The sequence below is a fragment of the Pleurodeles waltl genome, chromosome 2_2, assembly GCF_031143425.1.
Source record: "Pleurodeles waltl isolate 20211129_DDA chromosome 2_2, aPleWal1.hap1.20221129, whole genome shotgun sequence".
NCBI lineage: Eukaryota > Metazoa > Chordata > Amphibia > Caudata > Salamandridae > Pleurodeles > Pleurodeles waltl.
The window spans coordinates 709,246,394-709,266,663 of NC_090439.1; the positions used below are offsets into that span (position 1 = coordinate 709,246,394).

At 45.9% G+C, this 20,270-nt stretch overlaps 1 protein-coding gene across 4 annotated transcripts in view; it reads left to right on the plus strand.

Annotated features, from left to right (window-relative positions):
* Positions 1-20,270, plus strand: part of TRIM55 (tripartite motif containing 55) — a 467,397-nt gene that overhangs the window by 32,863 nt on the left and 414,264 nt on the right. For all 4 annotated transcript variants that reach the window (XM_069220263.1, XM_069220262.1, XM_069220264.1 and 1 more), the window contains exon 2: positions 17,452-17,624. In XM_069220263.1, coding sequence (XP_069076364.1) covers positions 17,452-17,624 — 173 coding nt within the window. The remainder of the gene's footprint in view (positions 1-17,451; positions 17,625-20,270) is intronic.

Below are 20,270 nucleotides of genomic sequence, written 5' to 3' on the forward strand. Positions count from 1 at the left end.
TATCTACGGTGATGGCAAGTCGTAAGGGGGGGTGTCCTCAAGACCAACATGGTGGCAGCCTTGCTGGTAGTATTGATGGGTCCATCTTGTCTAACAGTACTTCATATTGCCACTTAGCAATGTGTGGTTGGTGATTGGGTGAGATGGTTGCTGTGCATATTGTTGCAGAGTTACTTATTGAAGGGGGGCACTGTTCTTAGCTGGGGTTCCAGTGCCATATCTTGGCCTAAGGGTCAGTTTGGGTGCCTGCTGTTGACCTTCAGGGGATGACATGGTAGGCCCTTGTGTTTCCTGTGAGGGTAGTTCCTGGGATGTTTCTGCTGCTGGGGTCATTTGATGCTGGTTGTCCATTGCTGTTGTGGGGGCTTCTTGTCCGGTGTGGGTGTCAGACTGGTTTTTGACCAGCTGCAGCAGTGCTCCTGCTGTGGTGGACATTGTTGCATTGTGCTCTTTCCACTACTTCATGGCCTGTTGGTGGTGTTCCTGCTGCATCCTCTGACTGTGCTCCAGAGTGGACACAATCTGTGCCAACTTGTCATGGGTATGTTGGTAGGCCCCCAATACCTCTGATATCACGTCCTGGGCTGCTGCATCCATCCTGTGGCCTCCCCCTTGGCCCACTGCCACCCTTGCACTTGCCCTAGCCCCCTGTGCCTGTGTCCCCTGCACAGGTCTGGCAGTACCACTTGTACTGGGGCTCTCGCCTTCCTGCATATTGGGAGTGGGAGACTGTGGCCTCTGTACCTGTGTTCCACCAGTCTGTGGCCTGGGTACACTGGTGTGGAGACGCCTGCCCTGGGCTGCTGGTCTTGACTGGGTGGTAGGGGTGACAGTGGTTTCATAGGTGGGGCTGCTGCATGGTGAGGTTTCAGGACTGTGTGAGGGGCCTGCCTGCTCATCAGTGTCCAGGGATCCTTCACCAGAGTCCTGTGAGGTGCCTCTGTCTCCCTTGGGGGCACTGGCATTCCTTGTCCTGTCCGTTAGGGTTGCATGGGTGGTGGTGCCTGTTGGGGGGCATAGACATATCTGTTACATCTGCATGAACGTTTTAGGTGAACAGGACTTGGCTAATTTGTGCTGTTGTTACTTTCAGTGGCTTTCAAGGGTGCCTTTGTGAGGTTAACATTGCATTTTGTGCCATTGTGGGGTTGCATTGTGGTGGGGGGTGTCGTTCCATTGTGTGTACGTGCAGGGGTGGGTGACTGTGCACAGCGGGAGGGATGTGGGCCTGTTAGTGGGTTTGTGGTCATGCAGGGAGGTGGATGTAGTGGCTGATGCCTGGGTGGGGTGCTGGTCCTGGTGGGTGTGGGTGGGGTGGTGCATGCATTACAGGTGTGGTGGATATGGGGTATGTGTTGATGACTTACCCGAGTCCATTCCTCCAGTGAGTCCAGTGAGTCCCTCTGGGTGCAGGATGGCCAGTACCTTTTCCTCCCAGTCAGTTTAGTGTTGGTGGCGGTCCTCCCCCAGTCTTCTGCACTGCGATGTGGTGCCTTGATGCCATGCCCCTGACCTTCCCCTGTAGGTCGTTCCATCTCTTGCGGATGTCATCCCTGGTGCGTGGATGGTGTCCCACTGTATTGACCCTGTTCACAATGGTCTGCCACAGCTCCATCTTCCTTGCGATGGGTGTGTGCTGCACCTCGGCCCGAATATTTGTGGCTCCACCTTCAGGATCTCGTCCACCATGATCCTTAACTCCCTTTCGGTGAAGCGTGGATGTTTGGGGGGGGACATGGCGAGTGTGGTGAATGGTGTCGGGGCTAGGAACGAGGTGAGGGTGCTCTTCTGTGGGTCGGTGTGCGTCTCCTGTATGCTGGCGTTCGCTGTCTGCCTCTGGTGCTCTCCGTCTTCTTGTCTTGGTTTCGTTGCAAAGGATTGTGGGGTGTGTCTGGGGGTGTTTTATGGGGTTCTGGATGTGTGTCAGGTGTGTGGGTCATACGCCTGTCCAATGTGTACACTTCTTGCTGTTGAGTCCACTTGCCGCCTGTGGCGGTCGCAGCCGCCAATGGTCGTCCGGCCTCCATTGTCCGCCAAGGTGATTTGTGGATCATTATTTTGAAGGCAGGATGTGGGTGTGCTTGGTGGTGGCGGGGTGGGGAGGTTCGGGATTCCCAACAATAGGGTCATGGCGGAGAGTGGTGGGCTTGTGATTTTTGGTGGGGTTGGAATTTTCGTTCATTATATGGCGGGTTTCCAGTCATCGCCAACGGCAGTATACTGTTCACCGCTGCCACAGCGGTCGCCGGTGTGTCCCGCTGTGTTCATAATGACCGCCTTAGTCACAAAAACATAAAACTAGTGACACCCACACACTCATTCACACAAACAGCCACTGACACAACACAAGTACTCACACATACACTCACTCTCCCATATAAAAACTGACACATCCACTCACTTTAGGATACAGCCACTCATACACCTACTCCCTCTCCCATACGGTCACTGACACACTCAGTTACACTTACAGCCATTCATACACTCACTGACTCACCCATACAGTAACTGACTCGCCAACTCACTCACCAATTCAGTGACACCCATTCACTTACCCAGACTACTACTCTCACACCCATTCACTTACTCATACAGCCCCCCCTGCTCACTCAATGAAATGCAGCCACTTACACAGTCACTTGCTCACCCATACAGCTACTTACACATCCACTCACTCTCCCGTACAGCACATGATTCAACCACTCATTCACCCATAGACCCACTCACACACCCACTTACACATCAATGCAACCACTTACACTCACTGGATGATGTCATCAATTATGTCATTTGAGATGTCCTCAGTGACATCACTGACCAGTTCATGAGTGAAATAATATCTGAGTTCATAAGCAGTGCATTACAAGAGTACAAGTTGTAGTTAGCTCAGGTAACTATAACTGTTGAATTTCTTAGGTTTTGTACGGGTAAATTCAGAATGTAACTATAACGTCCCTGTAACCTTTGGCTTTTCCAGTGAATTTGTAATGTTTTTTAATTCCATTTCCTAACTTCCACTTTTATTTTTACAAGTATTTCCTAACTATAACATCCCTTAACCTTTGTTTTTTTCAGTGAATTTCTGTGTTTTTAAACATATAGGCCCTCATTATAACATTGGCAGTAAATGCCGACTACCGCCACGGCGACTGCCGCCAACATACCAATGTGGTGGCTACCAATCGTCCACCAAAATATGACTGTAGCGGGAATTCTGCCAGAAGGCTAGTGGAATTCCGGCTACGGTCATGGCGGCGGACGGCGGTAAGGTGGCACTGCTGCCAGCAGCAGCGCCACACCAGTAGAATGCTGCCCACCGTATCTCGACCCATGATACAGCCTGGCAGTGTTCCGCTGGCGGACGCTGCTGCTGGCAGCAGCACTGTATCCCGTCTCCTGCTGGAGGACCCCCTGCAAGCAGGTAAGTTGGGTTTTACAACAGGGGAGAAGGGTGGGGGGTGTTGTGTGTGTGTGGGGGTGTGTGTGACTGTGTTTGTATGCATGCATGCGGGTGCGTGGCAGGTGGAATGTGTGTGTGCATGAATTGTTGTGAGTGTACGTGTATGTGTCATGTGATTGCGTGTGTGCTAGAATGTATGTTAGTGAGTGTTGCTGTGTGTGTGTATGTATGTATGCATGCGTGGGTGACTGTGGGTATGCATGTGTGTATGAATGTGTATGTCTGTGCGTGTAGGTGTGAGTATGTCAGGGGGTTCAGGAGGGTGGGAGGGATGGGGAAGGGTTCTTGGCAGGGGGAGAGAGCGGGGGAGACCCCTATCAGTGCCAGGGAAAGAATTCCCTGGCACTGATAGTGCCTACCGGCATGGTTTTAGTGACGGTACAGAAGCCACGGAATCCATGGTGGTGGTCGGTGTGTTACATTGGCGGTTTGGCTTTAGACAAACTGCCATTCATAATATGGCGATGCGTACCGCCAGCCTGTTGGCGGTACTCTCGCCACTATTACACTGACTGCAAGGGTCATAATGACCCCCATAGTAATTTTCATGAAAATACCTTAATCCAACCTCCGCATGCAACAGTGGATGGCGACAGGCTAGGCCCTGAGGCCAACCCCCTATAAGCACCTAACCTTACACCTTGCATGGCCTTCACCAATGCACACCAGAGGTTGCCCGCAAGACTTGGCCTTCAACTAGACCCTGCGGTCAACCCCCCTAACCACCCAACCCCATGCTGCGCATGGCCCTTTGGCCATGCATGGCAGTAGTTGTCTCCGGCCCCTCTGGATGTGAGGATAGTTGTGAGAGGGTGTATCCAGGGGTGAGAGTGGCTGTGAGAGTGTCTTTCTGTGAGAGTGCGCACATCAGTGTTTTAGTGAGCGCGTCAGTGTCTGAACGAGTCTGTGAGTGGGTGCATTAAGGGTGTCAGTGGGTCTGTGAGTGGGTGTGTGAGAGTCTGAGTGGGTCTGTGAGTGGGTGCATAAATGTCTGAGTGCATCTGTGAGTGGGTGCATGAGGGTCTGACTGGGGCTGAGAGTGGGTGCACGAGTGTCTGAGTGGGTGCGTGAGCTTCTGAGTGAGTCTCTGAGTGGGTGCATATGTGTCTGAGTGGATGTGCAAGTGGAGAAAGACTGAAAGAGAGAGAGAGAGAGAGAGAGACAGAGAGAGAGAGAGAGAGAGAGAGAGAGAGAGAGAGAGAGAGACAGAGAGTTTTTTAGGCTTTGACCTTTGATATACTTAGAATGAGATATTTCTGGACAAATTGAAAAAGAAAATGTGTTTGTCAATTAAAAAGAGTAAGATTACAATTCAGTATGAGCCTTAAATATTTGTAGTAAAGAAAAAAAAAGAGGGAAACGAGTCTGGCTGGATTCAAACTCTCAATGCTCAGTTTGAAAGTCGGTGACCTTCACATTGAGCTAATCATTGTTTTTCTTTTTTTTTTTTTTTGCCTTTTATGGGCTATCTGGGACAGTGGGGGAGTCCGCCTCACCCACGATCCCTAATTTTCTTTTTTTTTAAACAAGCCCCTTACGGGCTATCAATGCCCCCCATGTTCATATTGCTTCAGTAAGAAAGGGGACGCTTTAAATAGCAGCTCTGTGCTTGCCGACGCAAAGCTTTCATCTCTGTCTCCTGCACGCACAGGAGACAGAGGTAAAAGCTCTGTTTTTGACTGCGGGAGCCCACTTTAGATAGAAGGCAGAGTCCAGTTCTCCTTCAGCAGAGTCAAAGTCTAGTAGGCAGCAGGGTAACACAAGAGAAAAGCAGACCTTCTAGGGCCAACAGTCCAGCAGATGAGTCCTTTAAGCAGCACAGCAGATCTTCTGACTGAATTTAGTTGTAGGTCCAGAAGTGATGGTTTGGTGGGATCAGAGACCCAGTACTTAAACCCAAAAGGGCCTTTAAAGTGGGGTGACTTCAAAGAAGGGTCCTTGAAGTGCACAAGGATCATTTCTTCCTCAGGCCTAGTTTCACACTATCATTAGTGGGGTAATCAGCCCTTTGTGTGGAGACAGACATACCCTACTCCGGTATAAGTGTCATCCCCCTCCTGCCCTTCCTGCCCAGGAAGAGCCATCAGAATGCAGATGAGTACTCAGACACACCTACACTTCCTGTGTTTCTGGCTGTGAAGAGGGAAGTATAGCTGTCACCAACGCTGATATGTATTGGAGGCAGGCTGCAAAGCACACAGAGCTGTAAAAGCAGAGAAATGCCCATTTTCTAAAAGTGACATTTCTAAACATGTAATGTTAAATCCAACTTTACCATTAAAGGGGGTTTATCATTACTAATCCAAAGATATGAAACATGATTCCACCACTCCTTTCTAATCAGGAATTACAGCTTAAAAGCGTATTAAGGAATTCCCAATGCTAACTTATGAGAGTAATAGGTCTCACAGTAGTGAGAAAAGACTTTGGGAGTTTTTAAATACCAGGACATGTAAAACATAAAAGTACATGTCCTACCTTTTACTTATATAGCACCATGACCTTAGGGCCACACAGGGCCTAACTTAATGGTGACCTTTGTGTAATAAAAGGGGAGTTTAAAGCTTGGCAAGGGGTTTTAAGTGCCAAGGTGAAGTTTCAGTCAGACTGCACACACGTGCTCTGCAGTGGCAGGCCTGAGATATGTTGAAAAGGGCTACTAAAGTAGGTGGCACAAACAGTACTGCAGGTCCACTAGTAGCATTTAATTTACTGTCCCTGAGTGCATGATATACCACTTTACAAGGGACTTACAAGTGAATTAGATACTCCAATTGTGTATACACCAAAGTTACCATGTTTAGGGGGGGGAGCACATGCACTTTAGTACTGGTCAGCAGTGATAAAGTACTCAGAGTCATAAGCCCAACAAAAAAAAATCAGCAAAAAGTGGTGGGTAAAGGACAAAATGTTTGGGAGTGACCCTGCAGAAAGGGACATTTCCAACAAGTAGTTTGGGAGTAATTAAATAAATAAAAATATAGGTATCTAGGGATGCAGATCCTTTGCAGCTCCACTCGCGGGGTCTGCGGATACTTGGGCAAAGCAAGAATCTGATTGGCTGGCTGCAACCTGATAGTAAAGTTGTGGCCACCATTTTCTTTCTTGAGTGGGTTGGGAGAGGCCTGACCCCATAGGACACATGGAGGGTTCTGTTGCCCAATTAGTTTTTTGTCTGAACCGCAAAACTGTGGATCCACCACGCAGCTCAGCGTCACCCCCGAGTGGAAATCCATGATGGAGCCACAGATCTGAAGCAGACTTAAAAAAAATACCCATTCATACTGGAAACCCCTGCTGTGTATAGCATGGATTTGGGGGCTTGTGGAGGGGTTGTCCATGCTTGGCGATGGTTGTATTAATGTACCATCATTATATATTACTTTATGTTAACAAAAATAGAAATTCACAGAGAAAACAAAAGGTTACAGGAACATTATAGTTAGGTTGATGTTTTACCCACACAAAATTAGGGTTGGGCAGAGCTTGCAGAGTTTAACTTTGTAGAATTTCAGCGAATCATATAAAAACTGTGTGCGTTTCTATGGAATTCAGCCCACCCTACGGAAAGACGTACAGAGTCCGATAGTGAATGACTTCTTGTAACAATCCCAGTACACTTTCTCCTTTTTCTATAGTGGCGCTGCAGCCTCACCATGTGCTGGGCCTGGATTTTCTTAGCCCTATCTACCCATCTGCTCTGTCCAGCTCAGCACTGATCACCCACAACTTATGCTCCCAGAGCACAGGTCCACGTCCATGCCATAGCACCTAAATTCACTCCCTCCCACACCATGCAGATGATCTTTAACATTCGCTCTTCCCTGCACAAACTGGTGCCATCATGCACCTACCTCTTTAAAACATTGCAACCTTAGTGTGCATTGCTCCCCTTCATCCGAGAAGATGCACTGGCTGGCAATGGTTGCGATGACCATGGCTGTGCCTTCCTCTCCCAGGGCAGACGGCATATCTCAGAGCTTGCTGGTGCAGGTTGTCGCCATCTGGGGGACAGACAGAGCATGTGTCTGTCACACACACGCTCCTGGCTTTTTGAGAGCCCGCTGGTCTCCCCCCCTCACTTTCACTTAGCACTTTTCTGCGAAGTCAGGTATGTGTCCCCAAGACACGGTGAGTTTTCGTGATCCAACTCTGGTGTTTAGGGTGGTGAGTATATTAAGCACAGAGGCAACAGTGAAGGTTTCGGTGGTGGACCTCGGTGTTTGTGGCACTACTGTTCATTCAAACAATGAAGGGGTGGTTTAGGTTTATGATAGGGCACTGAGGACTACAGTGAGAGAGCAGTTAAAGTGTTGTACTGAGAGCACAATTAAGCACACTGTACTTTGGTGCGTGGTGGATTTAAAGCAGCACATTTGAGTAAATATATTGGTAGTTCAACAAATGCAGTGCTTTCTGGCAAACGTTTGGATGAATTGCAGTGGCTTCAACAGGGTGCTGCAGAGGAGAGTATAGGGATGCCATCTCTGAGTCTTAGGCTCATGTCTTTGTGAGGGAAGAGGTGGTAAGAAGTTCGGAGGGTGCTGAGGGGAAGAGCCAGCTGTGGGGTGGTTTTCTGATGAACATGAGAGTCAGCATTGAGAACACATGTCTATGGTCAGTATTGACTTATGGGCTACGTGCTCTAATTACTTAAAAGTGTATTATATAGTGCACCCTAGCCAGAGAGGTGCCCAGAACCTTACGAGTAACATGAGAAAAAATAACATATTTCATTTTAACATAAGCATAGAGCACAGAGATCATTTGGGATTTCGTGTTAGTGTTTTTGTTTAAGTGTTTGTTTAACAGGGGAGTTTTTGGTGTTCTTTCCAAGTGCCAACCCTGCCAAACCATGCATCCTTTTCTTTCCCTTGCACAAACTTGTGCCATCATGTACTTACTTGTTTAAAACACTGCAACCACTGTGTGTACTGCTTCCCATTGTCTGACAAGATGTACTGGCTGGCAGTGGTTGTGTTGGGCATGGCTGCACCTTCCTTTTCAGAGGTGAATAGGGTATCTCAAAGCTTGCCGGTGAAGGTTGTCACCACCATGGGACAGATAGAGCATGTGTCTATAACACACTCCTGGCTCCTTCAGAGCCCGCTGCTGTCCCTTCTTGTTTTCACTTTCAGCTCATCCTGATTCAGTCCTGGCCTACATAGCCCCTTCTCTCTGTGTCACTCCCTTTTCCTGGTCTGGAGCCTAGATCCATCAATCAATCAATAAATCAATCAATATTTGGAAAGTGCGGCTACTCATCTGTGAGGGTCTCAAGGCACTCAGGAGGAGGAGAGGGGCTTCATCCGAAGAGCCACATCTTGAGGTTCTTCCTGAAGATGGTGAGCGACTGCTTTATCTGAGGTGGAGGGGGAGTTTGTTCCTGCTCTTTGCTGCAGTGTAGGTAAAAGATCGTCCTCCAGCGGTGGTTTTGCGGATGCGAGGGATGGTGGCCAGGGCAATCTGGGCAGAGCGGAGGGATCTGCCCAGATGTGGAAGGAGACACAGTGGTTCAGGTAGGCTGGTCCTGCATTGTGTATGGCCTTGTACGTGTGGGTGAGAAGCTTGAAGGGGATTCACTTCACGAATGGTAGCCAGTGGAGGGTCCTCAGATGTTGGGAGATGTGTTCTCGGTGAGGGAGGTCCAGAATGAGTCTGGTGGTGGCATTCTGGATGAGTTGACGTTTTTTGATGCTCCTAGCTGAGGTGCCGGCGTAGAGGGCGTTGTCGTAGTCGAGCTTGCTTGTGACTAAGGCGTGGGTGACTGTCCTGCGACAGTCTGCTGGAATCCATCTGAAGATCTTCCAAGTTTGCAAAGTGTGTGCCAGCAGGAGAAGGCAACAGAGTTTACCTGGCCGGTCATGGATAGGGAGGAGTCAAGGATGATTCCTAAGTTGTGGGCGTGCTCGGTCGGTGTAGGGGGGCGCTGAGGGATGTGGGCCACCAGGAGTCGTCACAAGCTGAGGTGGCTTTTCCAAAGATGATGAGCTCCATCTTGCTGACACCATTGCCAAACTTGATCAACAAGCCTTACCCACTAATTGACACAGATGTGACAGAAAAGAAAACATTACATCAATAATAAAAGTAAAACCATATTGCAGAATCATACGATGGGCGGTAAACTCTGCCATGCAGCAGTTAGCAAAGTTGTTGCTGAACTCTGCACTCCAAGAGGAGCGTAGAGTGGCAAAACTCTATGAACTCTGCCAGAGGAGCGGAGTTAACCGCCACCCATACACAGAGCCATAGAAATTCAGCAGTTATAGTTATACCTATAGTTATGCTTATGTGAAGAAACTATAACCCGTGCTGTAAAATAACTTTAGGATACAAATTACAGTTTCTTAACATAATAACTTATAATATACAGTTTCGGAACATAATAAAACATGGACTTTGGTTTTATTGTGTCAATTTAGGCATGTGTATTCCACGTCATATGTATTTTTTCACTTCTTATGTTGTTATTACATTAATCATAGTACTTATTAGTTATAAGTTCATTGAATAGCCAATTCCAACCTTATTCTTAGTGTCTTAAGTGCAGGGTACCCCCTTGCCCCAAGGATACAGATTAGATAAAAAAAAAAAATCTGTAGTTGCTGTATTTCTGATGTTTAAGCTTGAGGTATCTTTACTCATCATGCACATGCATATTTGAATAAGTGTACTTTTCTATAACATTCTGTTCGATACCAATTTTTTTATATTTATTTGACTTTTACGCACTGATATTAGCACATTTACTATGTTCCAATATAGCTGAAATGGCTTAAAGTGGGGAGGTCTTAACCCCTTTGCTGCTAGGCCTTACCATTCCGTGCTAAGCCTTTTAATTGACTGGTTGGGGTAGTTCACGCTTAAACCCCCATAACGTTTTGTCCACATAAGCTATCCACGCCAAAGTTACGTCTTTTATTTAAACATTGTAGGAATTCTAAAGGTACCAAGGATTTGTGGATTCCTCAGGAGAGAACCAAGAAATTTGCCAAAATATAACAAAATGTTGGTTTTTGGGGGGAAAATGCAAAGAAAAGTGCCTCAGAAGAAAGTGCCTTGTTTTTTCCTGCAAATGGCATCAATTAAAAGTTTGTGGTTCTAAAATCACCATTGTCCCAGCTTTGAGGGACAGGCATACTTGATTCAGAAAACCAAATATTCTAACACAGTTTTGACATTTTATTGGGAGATGGCCAATTTTCCCTATTTTTTGTGCTTTCAACCTCCTTCCAGTTTGTGGTAGAAATAGGTGTGAAACCCATAGTGGATCTTGGAGAACCATACCTTTCTGAAAACTAGATGAAATTCTGAACTCAGCAAAAAACCGAAGTGTTGAAATAGAAAAATATAAAAAATTAGTAGGAAAAAACAGGCATTTGTGACAATGTTTTCATTTGTAACTTCTCACCACGATTACCGATTCAGAAAAGCTTATACCATTACATCTGCTAGATCCTTCTGGAGTGGCTACATTTAGGGTTTGTGGGTTTTTTAACAAGAACTTGAGGTACCCAGAGCCAATAACTGAGCTGCGCCTTGCAATAGTTTTTCATTGTGTGCCGGCTATAGAGCAATTCATATGCTAAAATATAAATAGTGAAAAGTAGGTATCAAGGAAAATTATATATTTCTGAAATGGGCACAAGACATGGAGTTTAGATGCAGGGGTTATTTGCACATCGCTGAAATTGTGGGTACTCATACTAGCATGTGAATTGTAAGGTATTTCTCAAAACTACTTCTTTCTTACACATTGTCTAACATTTGGAAGGTGCAAATACAGAGAAATACAACTTCTAAGAACACCTGTTCTACTATTCTGTGATCCCCTAAGTCTCCCAAGAAAAATAATACCCCACTTGTGTGGGCAAGGCCAAATTGGCCGTGAAAGGAAAGTCCCCAAAACCCAACATGGATATATACATTTTCTATGAAAAACTGACCCCTTTTTTGCAAAGTAACTAGCTGTGGTTTTTGAGCTCTACCTCATCTGGGACCTAGAGAACCTTGCAAACCTGTACCTTTCTAAAAATTAGCCACCTAGGGGAATTCAGGTTGGGGTGACTTGCATGGCTCTCACTAGTATGTTATACCCGGAATCCCTTGCAAACCTCAAACTTTAACTAAAAAAAAACATTTTCCTTTCATTTCTGTGATAGAAAGTTCTGGAGTCTGCATAGAGGCACAACCTTTCTCCCACCCAGCATTCTCCTAAGTGTTCTGATGAAATGGCACCTTACTTGTGGGGGTAGGTCTAGTGCCTACAATAGGAAATGGCCCAAAACGCAACATGGAAACCTCAAATTTTTTCACGCAAGGCTGACCCATTTTTTGCAAAGTGGATAGCTGTGGTTTTTGGGCCTACCTCAGCCAGCACCTAGGGAAACCTTGTAAACCTGTACACTTTTAAAAACAAGGTACCTAGGGGGATCCAGGATGTGGTGACATGTATGGCTCTCACCAGGTTGTTTTAGCCAGAATCCCTTGCAAACCTCAAATTTGAAAAAAATAATAATAATTCTCAAATTTTTGTGATGGAAACTTCTGAAATCTGCACAAAGCCACAAACTTCCTTCTACCTAGCATTCTCCTGAGTCTTCTGATGAAAATGGTACTTCACTTCTGTGTGTAGGCCTCGTGTACGCGACAGGAAATGGCCTGAAACATAACATGCACACATCAAATTTTTCCACACAAAACTGACAAGCTTTTTGCCAAGTGGGTAGCTGTGGTTTTTGGGCCCTACTTCAGCCGATACTTTGGGAAACCTAGAAAACCTGCACATTTCTTAAATCTTGACACCTAGGAGAATCCAAGGAGGGGTGAGTTGCATGCATCCTATGAGGTTTTTGTATCCACAATACCCTGCAAACGTCAAACGTTGCCTGAAATCACACATTTTCCTTACATTTCTGTGATGGAAACTTCTGGAATCCACAGGAATCCACAAAATTCCCCACCACCCAGCATTACTCCACTTGTGCCAATAAAAATACTATCCACTTGTGTGGCTGGGCCTTGTGCTAGTAACAGGAACGTATCAAAACAAGGACAATGGGAGCCCCTGCATGGGGCCTCCTATTGACATCGGTTGTATCCGTCCCAGTGACTGGCACTAGGCCTAACCACACAAGTGCACAGCATTTTTATTAGCAGAAATGGGTCAATGCTGGGTGGTAGTAATTCGGTGGGTTCTGGAAGTTTCCATCACAGAAATCTGGGGTGGGACGGGCAGCACTCTACACACATACAATGCATTTTGCCTGGGGCATGGTGGTCCCCAGGGTGTGGGGGGGCACATTCTCCCCCGCATTAAAAAAAATAAGCCTCAGGGAGATGGTTGTCCTCGGGGCATCAGGAGGGGGCCAGGAGTCCCACTGCTTTTTTTTTAAAAAGCCCCCGGGAAGTGGCCCACCTGGGGGCATTAAAGTAATGAAGCCCAGTAGACCATGCTTCGTTTTAAAAAAAAATTACAAGCAGAATCGCGGATCCACTGTGTCTCCACTCATAAAATGAGGGATAAAAATGCTTTTTAGCCCTGGGAGGGTCCCTTTGGGACTCCACCACCAGAGCTAAGGGGTCAGGGTGGTTGTACCCTGACCCCTTGACGGCTGGCAACATTTCAACAGCTTCTGTTGTAGATGTCTTATCAGCCAATCAGATCTCAGCACGAGATCGCCAGGGGTCACGAATCCTTTGCATCCCTAGATATACACATTTGTTTTTACCCCTAGTATCTCAAAAACTACTGAATGGAACTACACCAAAATAACAAAAGCACTCTTTCTGGACCAGGGCCTACCTTCCTGCCAAATTTGGTGTAATTCCGTCCAGTAGTTTTTGCGCTATCGCTGTTCAAAATCCCTATGGAAAAATAAATGGAGAAAATGTGTTTTGGGACCCCCTTTTTTTCTTGGCCCCCCTGGGTGGATCACCCTGAAACTTTCCAAGCAGCAGTTGACAGGACTGGCAATTTTTTGGGGGAAAGTTTTGGGAAGATTCGTCAAGCGGCGCCAAAGATATAGGCAAATTAAAAAAAAGTTTCTTTATATAGAAACTAGGTCCTAACTATAACTACCTAATGGTGACTGCCACTAGGTCATATGTATACTGGCTGTTTATATATTTTTTTTAAGTGAGTTCCCTGTTTCCCACTCGGGACACCACACCTAAGCTCCTTGGGAGCTGCGAGGGGAGCATCAATTCCCCAATGCCTCTAGTCAGCACCTCAGACACACCCATCCCTGGTGCAGTTTTTTTACTTTGCTCCAGCCCTGGCTTGGGGAGAAAGTGGAGTTCAAGGTGCTGCTACTGCTCGAACAGCCAGGTCTTGAGAAGGTAAGGAGGTCTTTGGTCTGGCACAGGTGGGTGGGAAGAGTGTTCCACGTTTTGGCGGTGAGGTGCAAGAATGATCTACTGCCGGTTGTAGTTCTGCGGATGCGTGGGACGGTTGGGAGGGCGAGGTCAGCGGAGCGGAGATGCCGGGTCAGGGTGTAGAAGGAGAGTCGTCTGTTGAGGTATTCTGGTCTAATGTTGTGCAGTGCTTTGTAAGCATGGATGAGGAGTTTGAAGGTGATTCTCTTGTTGACTGGGAGCCAGTGTAGGTTTTTCAGGTGGTCTGTGATGTGGCAGTGGCAGGGGATGTCCAGGATGAGGCATGCGGAGGCGTTCTGGATGCGTTGCAGCCTCTTCTGGAGTTTGACCGTGGTTCCTGTGTAGAGGGCATTGCCGTTGTCCAGTTTGCTGCTTACAAGGGCTTGGGTGACTGTCATTCTTGTTTCGGTGGGTATCCATTTGTAGATCTTTCGGAGCATGAGGGGGTGTTGAAGCAGGAGGAGGAGATGCCGTTGACTTGCTACATCATGGAGAGTGAGAGGTCCAGGATGAATCCTAGGTTGCGTACGTGGTCAGTGGGAGTCGGAGAGGTTCCGAAAGTGGCAGGCCACCAGGAGTCATCCCATGTGGAGTGGGTGGAGCTGAAGATGTGGACTTCCATCTTGTCAGAATTTAGTTTGAGGCAGCTGCTCTTCATCCATTGAGCAATGGCCTTCATTCCTCCGTGGAGGTAGGGCTTTGGCGGAGTCCTTGGTGAGGGAGAGGATCAGCTGGGTGTCATCGGCGTATTAGATGATGTTGACATTTTGGTATTGGGTGATGTTAGTGAGCAGGCCATGTAGACGTTGAAGAGGGTCAGGCTGAGGGACGAACCCTGGGGTACGCCACAGATGATTTTGGTGGCCTCCGAGCAGAATGGGGGGAGGCGGATTTTCTAGGTTCTGCTGGTGAAAAAGGAAGTGACCCAGACCAGGGCTCTGTCGTGGATTCCAGCATTGTTGAGGCGTGAGCGTAGGGTGTGGTGGCAGATGGTGTTAAACACTGCTGAGAGGTCTAGGAGGATGAAGGCTGCAGATTCACCGCTGTCCAGTATGGCTCTGATGTCATCGGTGGTGGCGATGAGGGCGGTTTTGGTGCTGTGGTTGCTGAGGAATCCTGATTGGGAAGGGTCTAGGGTGCGGTTCGCCTATAGAAAGCGGGTTAGTTGTCCGTTGGCGGCCTTCTCAATAACTTTTTGCTGGGAAGGAGAGCAGGGAGATAGGCCGGACGTTCTTGAGGTCCTTTGGGTCCGCTTTGGGTCCCCCTATGGCTCTTAGTTAAATTCTTTCAGTAAGCCCTAGTAGCCAGTAGGTTTTTACTTTGTCCAGAACTGGGAAAGCGGCAATGGACCAGACTGACCCCTCATCTGGAGTCTTGTGAGGCAACGTATCAAGGCAGCCACAAGTGACACTGTGCAGTTATAGTTTAGAAGCACTTTCAATGGAAACATTTTTTTATTTGCTCCCAGTGATAAAGGGCAGCACATTTGGCAAACACAAGTCCCAGTGTGCAATCTGTATACATATATATATAGGATATATATATATTATGAAGTGATAAAGTGATGGTTGCCACTGTGTGGTAAATCAGAGTTTCCAAAGAAAGAGCATTTCTTTTTTTGTTGATAACTTTGGCGTCATTTCACTAACCTCTATGAAACTTTCCCAATTTTTTTTAATCCACTCCAGCTCCTTCCTGGAAAGTATTATGTCAATCTGGCAAGCAGAGGCCAGAACAAAAGGGGTTGGGGACAGAATTTTGATGTTCTATGTTAATTACCATAGAAGACTTGACTCCGATACAAAAAACAGTTGTACTGACACACCAAATTGGGAAAAAATTAAGAGCTTTACTTAGAGAGTGTGCTTTTAGAAATTCAGTGTAAATCCATTCAGTCGTTTGAGAAATTTGCATTAAAAAGGTGCATTTGTTTATGTCAGAGCTTCCACTGAATTTGTTTTGCTAGTAACTTTTGGGCCGTTTGACAGATCTGCTCAAACCCTTATAAGAAAAACGTTCATCCACTTTAGGTTCTTCCTGGCAAATTTTATATAGCTCTGTCAAGGAAGGTGCAAATAAAGGAGTTGCCCAAAAGTGAAATTTTCAATTTTAACTCTCATAAGATTTTTTGCTTTCCTATACAGAACAAAAGACACACAGAACAGCATTAGACCATACTTAACATGAAGTAGAACTTTACTCAAGGACCTTCCTTTACTTGTCCACAAAGTAGTTTGAGAAGTTAGCATTGTAATACACATTTTTGGGCGGGATTCAAAAGGTTAAAAAATTTGAGATATTTGGACTGTCAGTCTGAGCTGGTTGGATGTGATAAATGCTGCGCCTTGAGACCCTCATGGGTGAGTAGTGCACTTTACAAATCCCTGATTGATTGATAGATAAATCTCTTCTTGGTGGCACCCAAATTTGCCTTATGTATGAGTAAAATGTTTAGGCCACTGTCCCCAGAACCCAGGAATGACCACAGCAGCCATACTGGGAGTCATATTTACCACATATGAATATATGCAAAGTATTGCTTACTCTCGTTTACAAATAATACCTCTATAAGAATGCTTTCTTGAACAGATTAAAAGGCTTTGGCCATGATTTTGAATTTGGCAGAGGGGTTACTCCATACCCAACGGTGACAGATATCCCTTCCACCTAAATCTAAATCCCATAGGATGAAATAATATCTTCTAAGATTGGATATTTTATTGAACCACCCATATATATGAAAAGGATTAGTAAATGTGTTTAGCACCCAGTAACACATAACAAGGATGCATGCATAAAAAGATTATGGATTAGATGTTCTCTTTCCACCGCATGGTAATATATCATTTTTCTACACTTTATTACCGTTTTACTATTTTTGTACATTAGTAAATTCACAAAAAAATGAGGAAAAAGTTTAGAGCCTTCCTTCTAGATAAGTAAGTTGAACATTATGTAAGTGAGACTGTATTCAAAACAGAAAAGGAAAAAACGTGTGCCATGCATTGGATAGTACACCTTTTGAGCAGGGATAAGAACATCACAATGAGTAGGGGCAAACATTAAGACTGGTTCTGGGAAAGTGAGGGAGGCTGGGGCAAGGGCCATGGCCTGGTAATTTGTGGAGTCAGTTGCTATTTGTTTGATAGGTTGAGTAGGCAGAATTTATCACCGATTGGTAGAGCCGACAACTGGAGTAAAACGCTACACTGCCGAGTCAGGAAGGGCAGGTTCGAGGAAACAACAATCCACCTATGTCATGTGGATATAACCATTTAATGGGAAATTATGGCAGGGGAAGCTCTAGAGGTGGGCACTCCTAGCTATTATGGTTGCTAAGTACGCTATGAGTGAATCTAAGTTGCCAGGAGGTGACGTTTTTGTGTAGCACTCTGACATTCTTTTCTAAGAGCAGAGCTTTCCCCACTACCCAATTTAAGGAGTGTTTGAGACCCGACAGCAAGTGGTGGAGAGGACACTGGGTTTCCATTTTATGGACATCCATTTATTTTAACAATGCAATAGCAGACACATGATGATAGAAAATTAATATTAAAAACATGTACCTGTGCACTACAATTAATGCCATTTTCATTGCTTGGCAATTACAGGCCTCAAATTCCTACTTGCCAACAAGAGGGGGCACCACAGTGGCATCTGGTGGCCGATTTAGGTGTCCCTCCTGCAGACATGAAGTGATTCTGGACAGACATGGAGTGTATGGACTCCAGAGAAATCTTCTGGTGGAGAACATAATTGATATCTACAAGCAAGAATCTACCAGGTACAAACTGCTGAAATGTTGACGGTTAATATGTATACTTGTACCATCGTCACTGGTGTTGGTGTCAGGAGCCAAGACGTGTCTGAAATGCAAATAATTTACTATTTGTACTGCCATCATGGAGTGTGGGAAGGGTGGGGCACCACGGGCTGGGCTATTGGCTGGACTTGCAGGTCATGGTGAAAGGCAACTAGTAGGCTGTCCTAACAAAGTGTACTTCTGGATCCCATCCGATCTTCACTACATTTCCTCTAGGCAACACCACACAGTCTGACACACCTTTAATTTGGAGTTACCAACAGTTCACAGCAGGACCTAACTACCATTAATGACACAATACTAGCTCCTCTGGGCAGAGCTGCTATGCCTTTTATTAACTCTATCATCACGTTTTACAAGGGCTCCTTTACCATTAATGGACAGCATCCAAATGTCTCGGCAGAACAGAAATTGATTTATTTGTCTGCACAAGTACTTCCTTATAGGGCTGCCTGCCATATCTTTAATGGGAAGATATGAGTCCTTCTCCGCCGGGCTGGTATACGCTTAATGGAGAGTACATGCACATCTCAGCTTGATCAAGCAAAAACAGACAGTGCAATTCTTTAAACATTGCACGTCACAATTCAGTGTATTAGAGCAGGACAGATACAATGCACAGTGCAGAAGCTTCAAAGCATGAAGCAGATATTGTACAACTGTGTAACTGCCCTGTCCTAATTTTCTCCATTATGTGCACTTGAAATGATCAGACATGCCCATTTGAAATAAATGTTTAATCATTTACTTACTAATCTCTACTCCACATTTTGAGGAGCTAGCCAACCTATACATGGAAAAAGCTTTGTAATTAAAGCCCTTCATAACTAAGGGCCTAATTTAACGTTTGGTGGATAGTTTACATTTAGAGATGGGAGTACCCTATGCTTTCCATCAATAGAGCTCCCTATTAATAAGTGGACAGTTGAATGTCCTTTTTTCTGTCTCTCACTGCTAGGTAAAACCTAGCAGGGAGTAACAGAATAAAGGAAATAGCCCACTTTATTTTTTTTCTTTAGAAACACACCTCTACTTTGGTGGACAGCTGACAAAAATGGCAGCAGTCATCCATAAAACTTTTTCTACCTTGAAAAGAACCGCTATGAAGGCAATCTTTTCAAGGGGCGTGGCTTGAAGAGACAAAATGGCGGACAAGTTCTAACGGGGCTCCATCACAAATTGCCGATTCTTCTTCTTTTATCTGCCAACAGACATCGCATTGGGTACTGAAACATAGCGGATTGCACCTGCCATAACTTGAAGTTCCTGAGCACTTCCGTGGCTTGTGTGGAGGACCGGGTGTTTCAACAGTGGAGGTGGCCCGTACTGTTGGTGCATGTGGCCTGGGCATGTTGGAGTGCATGAGAGAGGAGATGGCTGCACATTCCCCCTGTATTGAGGCTGGGGGCTGCTGCACATTCCCCCTGGGCCCCAGCCGAGACAGAAGCTGAGTGCATGCCGATTGCTCAGCCCTCCTCTGCTCCAGTCAGCATTTGTGCCTTCAATGCTTTCCTAGGGCAGGCGTCTTGGGCCTGCCATGCTGGGACTCTCGTTGAGACCAACATTTCCTTGGAAAGCCACACCTACATGATGTGAACTGTAGTGAATCTGATTCAGTTTTTATTGGGACTCAGTAGTTTAGCTTCACCTTTAGCCTGCAGGCCTGTGCCCCCGTCACCTAGTAACATTTAACCTACTTAGCTTGCTCTGTTTGAACCCATTTATTTTATTATTTCTGTTAAGATAGCTGCCATTGTTTATAATTATAAAAATGTTTTGATTTGCATTATCAGTGCCACTCTATAAAGGTGTCATTGTCAGGGTCATGATCAAGTGATGTACGTAGGTATTAACATCATGTCCCTTTTTCACTTACGTGACATAGGAACATAAGGTACACTTGTTGGGGTTTGTTTATATAACTGCCGCCACAAGTCTGCCTCCTTATCAGTTATCTAGGAACATACCTGTGTCAGGGGTCCTACATGATCTGTATAAATACATCTCACAAAAAAAAAGTTCACCAGAGAGATTCCTTCCAGATGCCATCTATGCTGCACGTCACCTGGCTGCAGAACTCAGCTTTTGTGTCACCACGGAGACTGACCTAGAGACCCCATTCCAAATTAACGAGGGCTGGTGGGCGCTTCTCATGGATATGGTACTGGCAGATTAGGTTTATCAAACCTAGCACTCAATAGGTTAGAGATTTGCTGTTTATTATCCTAATCATTGCCGCTCATGCATTTTACCGTCGATTGCAGGCTTTTCAATAAATAAATTGAAAACTTTCCTGCATCTCTTTTATTGCCTGTGTGACTGAGACTTGTTGCTAACGCGAGGATAGAATAACTTCTGTTGCACCAGGACTCCCCTGAGATGTTGCAATCTAGAGTCCATGCGTAAGGCTGACAGAAATTACCTTTTACTGTTTGGGTTTTTGGTGAGGTACTGCTTGTGAGCCAGGAGGGCTGGGCCAACAGTTAAGACTTGCAGTAGGATTGACTTAATCACCTACAAACAAAAGTGCTGTCTCCCCTAAAACAGCAGTCTTGCTTAGGAGCAAGAGTCCAACTATGACAAACTGTCTTCCCCCTGGCTGGGGTC